The 6079-nt window shown below is 43.3% G+C and overlaps 1 protein-coding gene across 3 annotated transcripts in view; it reads left to right on the forward strand.

Annotated features, from left to right (window-relative positions):
• ERICH6B (glutamate rich 6B) overlaps positions 1-6079 on the forward strand; it is a 101398-nt gene that overhangs the window by 70153 nt on the left and 25166 nt on the right. For all 3 annotated transcript variants that reach the window (XM_019524443.1, XM_019524444.1, XM_019524445.1), the window contains 2 exons: positions 3791-3855; positions 4240-4373. In XM_019524443.1, coding sequence (XP_019379988.1) covers positions 3791-3855; positions 4240-4373 — 199 coding nt within the window. The remainder of the gene's footprint in view (positions 1-3790; positions 3856-4239; positions 4374-6079) is intronic.

Genomic DNA, 6079 nt, shown 5'->3' on the forward strand with positions numbered 1-6079 from the left:
AGTTAGGCTGAATGGTCTATAACTCTTTGATTCCTCCATTTATAAAATTAGGCACTATGTTTGCTCTTCTCCCACCCTCTGGGGCCATCCCCATCCACTATGAGTTCTCAGAGATAATTGCTAATGGTTCAGAAATTGTTTCGGCTAGTTCTTCTTTTAAGTATTAGAGGGTGAATTTTATCAGGCCCTGCTAACTTGAACACAGTCTAAATATTCCTTAACCTGCTCTTCTAGGTCCTTGTTAAAATGAATTAATTAAATAGCTAGTCACAATTTCTCCTTTTTGAAGGCTGAAGGCAACATCAGATACTTTGGGCTCTTCTGCATCATTCATTACTTCCTCTTCTTTCCCATTTAGTAATGGGCCTGTCCCTTCATATTCTTTCTTATTTTTCCTGTATTCATAGAACTGTTTCTTGTTTTATATCCCTTACTATCTGACAACCAGTTTGCACCTCAGCCTTTCTAATTTTATCTGCACGGGTTTCTGCTATTTCTTTATATATAAGCAGCCTAAGTTATGTGCCCTGGTTTCTACTTATTGTATGATTCCTTTTGGAATGTCAGGTCATTGAAAGGCTCCTGATGCAGCTCTAATGGACTCACCAGTTTTCCCAGCTTTTCTTTGCATTAAGATAGTTTGTCACTGTGTATTGAATACAGTCTTTCAGTAACTGTCAGCTCATCTACACTTTTTTTATTACTATGACTTTCTTCCCAGAAAATCCTACCTACCAGTTCCTAGAGTTTGTTGTAAGTCCATTATCTGCATACTGCTGCTCTTACCATACTAAGAAAAGGGAGGTGTTAATTCTGTAATTTCATGATCACTTTTATCCAATTTACCTTCCACCTTTAGAATCAGTTCTTCCCTAAATAGCCAAAACTTACTAAAAACAAATTATCAACCTTCCCCATTAACTTCTTCCTGCTTCTGAAACAAAAAGTTGTCTCCAAGAGTTGCAGGAACATGATGGAGTAACTGTGTTCTGCTGTATTGTCTTTCCAGCAGAGACTTCCTTAACCAAAAGTCCTCCATTACCACCAGATTCTATCCTTTAGATGTTTCTGATAATTACACTTTTTAAAAGTCTCATTCACCCCCTCTTTGTACGCTATAATATTCTGCCATCACCTCTGAGAGCACGGAGGCAGAAAGGGATCTTGGAGTCATTATTGACTCCAAGATGAACATGGGCAGACAATGCGAGGTCATGGCTGGCAGGGCTAACCGGACCTTGTCATGCATCCACAGGTGTATCTCAAGTAGAGCCAGGGAGGTGATCCTCCCCCTCTATGTGATGCTGGTCAGGCCACAGCTGGAGTACTGTGTCCAGTTCTGTGCGCCCCACTTCAGGAGGGATGTGGACAACATTGAAAGGGTCCAGAGGAGGGCCACCCACATGAGCCGGGGACAACAGGGCAGACCCTACAATGAGGGACTGCGGGACCTGAACCTGTTCAGCCTTCACAAGAGAAGGCTGAGGGGGGACCTGGTGACTGTCGATAAACTCACTAGGGGGGACCAGAAGGGTTTGGGGGAGACACTGTTTCCCCTAGCGCCCCCTGGCATAACAAGGAATAATGGACACAAATTATTGGAGAGTAGGTTTAGATTAGACATCCGCAAGAACTACTTCACAGGGCAGCTAGGAGCTGGAACCAACTTCCAAGAGAAGTGGTGCTGGCTCCTACCCTGGGGGTCTTTAAGAAGAGGCTTGATGCCTACCTAGCTGGACTCATTTGAGTCCAGTTTTTCTCCTGCCCAGGCTGGGGGTCAGACTTGAAGATCTACAAGGTCCCTTCTGACCCTACTTCTATGATTCTATGATTCTGTTTCCCCATCCACTACCACAGGCCTTTTATTTTCATCTAGACATTCAATAAGCTTACCTCTCCCCTTTTCATGGCAAGTATATACATTCTTGATGCACAACCAAACATTTACGACTCTTCTATTTTCCAGGCCTACACTTTGTCCCAACAAGTCTTCATGACCTGGTGATGACAGCTGTAGTTGTATACTAATACTTCTTGTTTGTCTTTTTCAGTCTTTGGATGCCTGTTATTTGTGTATAGGCATCTCAAATATTCAGCAGGTTGCACTGTTCAGTTTATTCTCAATCTTGTCTCATTTACAGTGCTGTTTCAGTTTCCCATTCCCTTTTGCCTCCTTGCTTTCCTCCATCTGTGCTGGCAGTTCTCTGAGATGGAATCATGGGGTCAGAGGAAAGATCTAGCCCAACCCCCTGCATACATGCAGGATTTACTGTTACCCTGTAGCTGAATTGCTAGAGACTAGACAGCTCTCAAGCCTGAGTCAGGCTGGCCTTTACTCTCTTCCAAAGATTGTGACCAAGCCCCACCAATCATTTGTAAATGAGATGTGGAAGACAAAGGTTGAAAACCTGCAAACACCCATCACTCAAGCTTTCCATTAGCTACCACGAAGTACTTATCATACAGATTCATGAAAAGCATTTCTCTGGAGTCATCTTCAAGGGTGACCCATATAACATATCTTCTCTTCACTAGACATTAACTAACTAATGCAGGAGTCAGCAATGCTTTTAGGCAGAGTGCCAAAAACACTGCCAACCTCAACTTGTAAGAAGTTGGCATGCCAGGGGTGGATGGTGGGGGAGCCACAAGGGGCCCAATCCTTGTTGTGGTAGTGCAACCCTGTCCCCTTCCCCACCGTCCACCCTGAAGTGCATGTGCCAAGCAAAATGCCTTGCATGCCAGGCTTTGGCACCTGTGCTGGGGGTTGCCTACCCATGGACTGCTTTTCTTTCCAAAGGATCTCAAATTTCTCTACAAAGTGATGTTCAGACTTTGCTAAGGAATTGCTTCTTCCTGCACCTACTGAAACATACCTTGCCCTGACATGCCAGACAACTTAATAGATCACCATTCAACAGCCCTACTTGAGGCCCAGCCCAACAAGCAGCATTCAGGCAAAGTACTGCACTCACACGGAGCTCTCTTCTGACCTCAGTGAAACTCTACTTGGGAGCTGCAGTCATCTGCAAACATTACAACTGTGTAGAAACCTAGCATAAGGCTTATAGGCCACATAGGTCTCCTTTCAGACCTTGTAAAAGGGTTCAGGAAGAGGTGCTTGTTTGTTGTGAGGCAGCGGCCATCTCTGTGTTCTGTGCTTGTACGCGGCACAGACCAGTGGGACTCCAGGCCATAAGCAGGGCCTTTAAGTGTTTCCATAGTAGAATAATATGGACAGGGCATAGTTCCTGTGCTGACTCTCTGCGCAGACTGTCAGGGTGAAATTCAGTTTAGGACAGGAATATGTTGTATTTGGTTGAAACAACAAGGGAGACTTTAAGTAGGAAGAACGTAGCTACTTAAATTGCACAAGGGTAAGCAATCTAAGGCATATGCAGACAAATTAGTTACCATGAAATGAAAAGGGGTAGGGATTTACCATGCATCAGCTGTTCTGCAATAACTGCCTGTGTGTGTGTCCTCCTACCCCTCAACAGGTGAATCTGGAATCCTAGTCTCCCTAAGCAGTGAGATGCTGCAGGTTAGCTTTCTTGTACCAGGGAACAAAATTGTGCCTACAGGAAGCTACTGTAAAGCACCATTTATATAGTAAAGCCCCGTATCGTTTTACTTGATAGGAACTAATTTATCTGCATATGCCCATAGCAATGCTAGGAGAATGTTATGATGTAACATTACATGTTCTCCTAAAGTTGTTCAGATGGCATCACAAGCAAAAGTACAAACCTTTTATTCCATTTTTAATTAAAACTTGTTTTGTCCTTAGGTTGCGAGACAGAGGTTTTGAGATATACAGAGAAATATTTCAGCGGTATATGAAGTTTGCTGCCTGTATGTACTGTTACCATGGTATCATTTTAGACATTGTATTTTGATATAGAAAATTGGGATGGAAAAGATAGATAAAGTCAAATCTGGTTTGGATAGATTGTACCCTACAAAATGTTTTTCTAGCATATTGTCCAGCCCAATTTAACTATCTGAAACAATGAGGCATTTGCTCTTCTTCCACTTGCAGAAACCATCCCAAAATCTCACAAATCTTGCTGCTGGGAAATTTTCCAGATCTATAGCTATTTTTTCTCATTATTGGTTTGTCTTCAAACAGAGTAGAAAGGCTCTATAGCATTGATGGTATTAAGGGGGAGATTCTGGCTTTAAGCAATAAGAGTTGCTCTGAAGTTCCTAACCAACACTATTCTAAAATTGTTTCAGGGACCAAAATCTCATTTGCATTAGTGGACCAAAAAGACATAAGTGCTGTTGGTGGCAAACATAGTCGAAAGGAGTCTAGAGCTCCAGAAGACGTGCTAGAGCTGGACACTGAGATCAGAGCAGAACACTTAAAGGTGTGTGATAATGATCGATGCAATTGCTGATCAGACTATGTATGTAGGTAAGCTGATGTACACAGGATACATTCTGGGTATGTGCAGAATCTGCTTATGTATATGAAACCCTTGCAGATCCAGTCAGATGCAATTAGATGACAATTAACATCTACCTATAAGGCCTTGAATAAGCAAAATATGTAAGTATATGTCAGCGGGCACATTAAGTCAATGCTTAAATACTGCTGAACAGGAAGAAACTTAAGCATATGCTTAAGTACTTTGGTGAATTAAAGGATTTGGGAACTGGTCCATCTGTATGGAATCCCTATGGTTTCAGTAGCCATGGAAAAGAAGGTCATCTTAAGTGGGTCTTTTTGCAGGATCAGGTTTAATAGCATAATCCAGCCATCTGCATCCCAAATGCTTCTCTGCCCAATGTAATAGCTCCAGATAGGTAAGAAGCCTGAATGCCCCGAAGATTTTGTGCATTCAGCAGCATTTTTTAGAACAGCTGTGAGTAATGCAGTAAAACAGATGACAGAAAATCTCATTGGGACTCAGAAAAATGTGGCTGACACACAAAAGTATTTACTCTAACTACAAAGGGACAATGCCAGACTTCTCTGTTTTAGAGAGACTCTGGCTCTGAGAGCTAGCACAACCATTCCACCCCCTCAATTTCTGACTTGAAGTAAACATCTATGGCACATTGTCTATTCAGAGATTTGTCCCATGGCTAGGCACATAAGATGAGAGTGCAGCAAGAGTGATGTCTGTGTTGTCAGAGGAGTGGCCCCATGAGGCACAATACACACACCCTGTGCATACTACACCCCACAAGGATGTGATGTAGCTGCCCATGCTACCAGGTTCTTTTTCATAATAAACCTTAAGACCAAAAGCTTTGTTGTGTCTGTTTTGAGGTGTAGTACAGATGGAGCAGGTGGCCCATGCTTCACTGCGGCACTCCCTGCCATGGTCCTTTGATAATATTGACGTGCCCCCAAGTGTCTGTGGATCCTCCTGGATCCCTATAATTAACACAGGGTCCCTTCCTACAGACAAAATCTAAACCCCCAAAAGATGGATTCTGAAATAAAATATCCCTGGAGGATGCAGGCTATTCCAGGAACTTTTCAGACACCTTGTGTTATCACCATTCAATTTGTATTCTGCCTTGTGTCTAGAAGCCCCAACAGAAAACAGAGCTGCATTGTTCTGGGTGCAGTACAAAGGCCCAGCACTGGTCCAGCTCCAAAGCCCCTACGGTCAAAGTAGAATAACAAAGGAAGCACTAGCCTCAGATAGGGAACTCAGCCACGAAGGAAGACCAATACAGGTACTCCTCACTTAACAGTGTCCCAGTTAACATTGTTTCATTATTACATCGCTGATCTATCAGAGAACATATTCATTTAAAGTCACACAAGGTTCAGTTATAACGTTGTTTTAGCCACCACCTGATAGTAGGTAACTACTGTGACGTAATTGGATTCGCTTAACATCATTTTGCAATCTAAGGACCAAGTTAGGGAACTTCTGGAAGGGCTGGATGTGTTCAGATCAGCAGGTCCAGATACTCTCCACCCCAGGGTGCTGAGGGAATCGGCAGAGGTCACTGCGGGGCTCCTGGCACGGCTTTTCGAGCGCTCATGGTGCTCTGGCCAGGTGCCAAAAGACCGGAAGAAGGCCAATGTGGTTCCCATCTTCAAAAAAGGGAG

This window comes from Gavialis gangeticus, unplaced genomic scaffold (genome assembly GCF_001723915.1).
Source record: "Gavialis gangeticus isolate Ggan-Ray unplaced genomic scaffold, GavGan_comp1, whole genome shotgun sequence".
NCBI lineage: Eukaryota > Metazoa > Chordata > Crocodylia > Gavialidae > Gavialis > Gavialis gangeticus.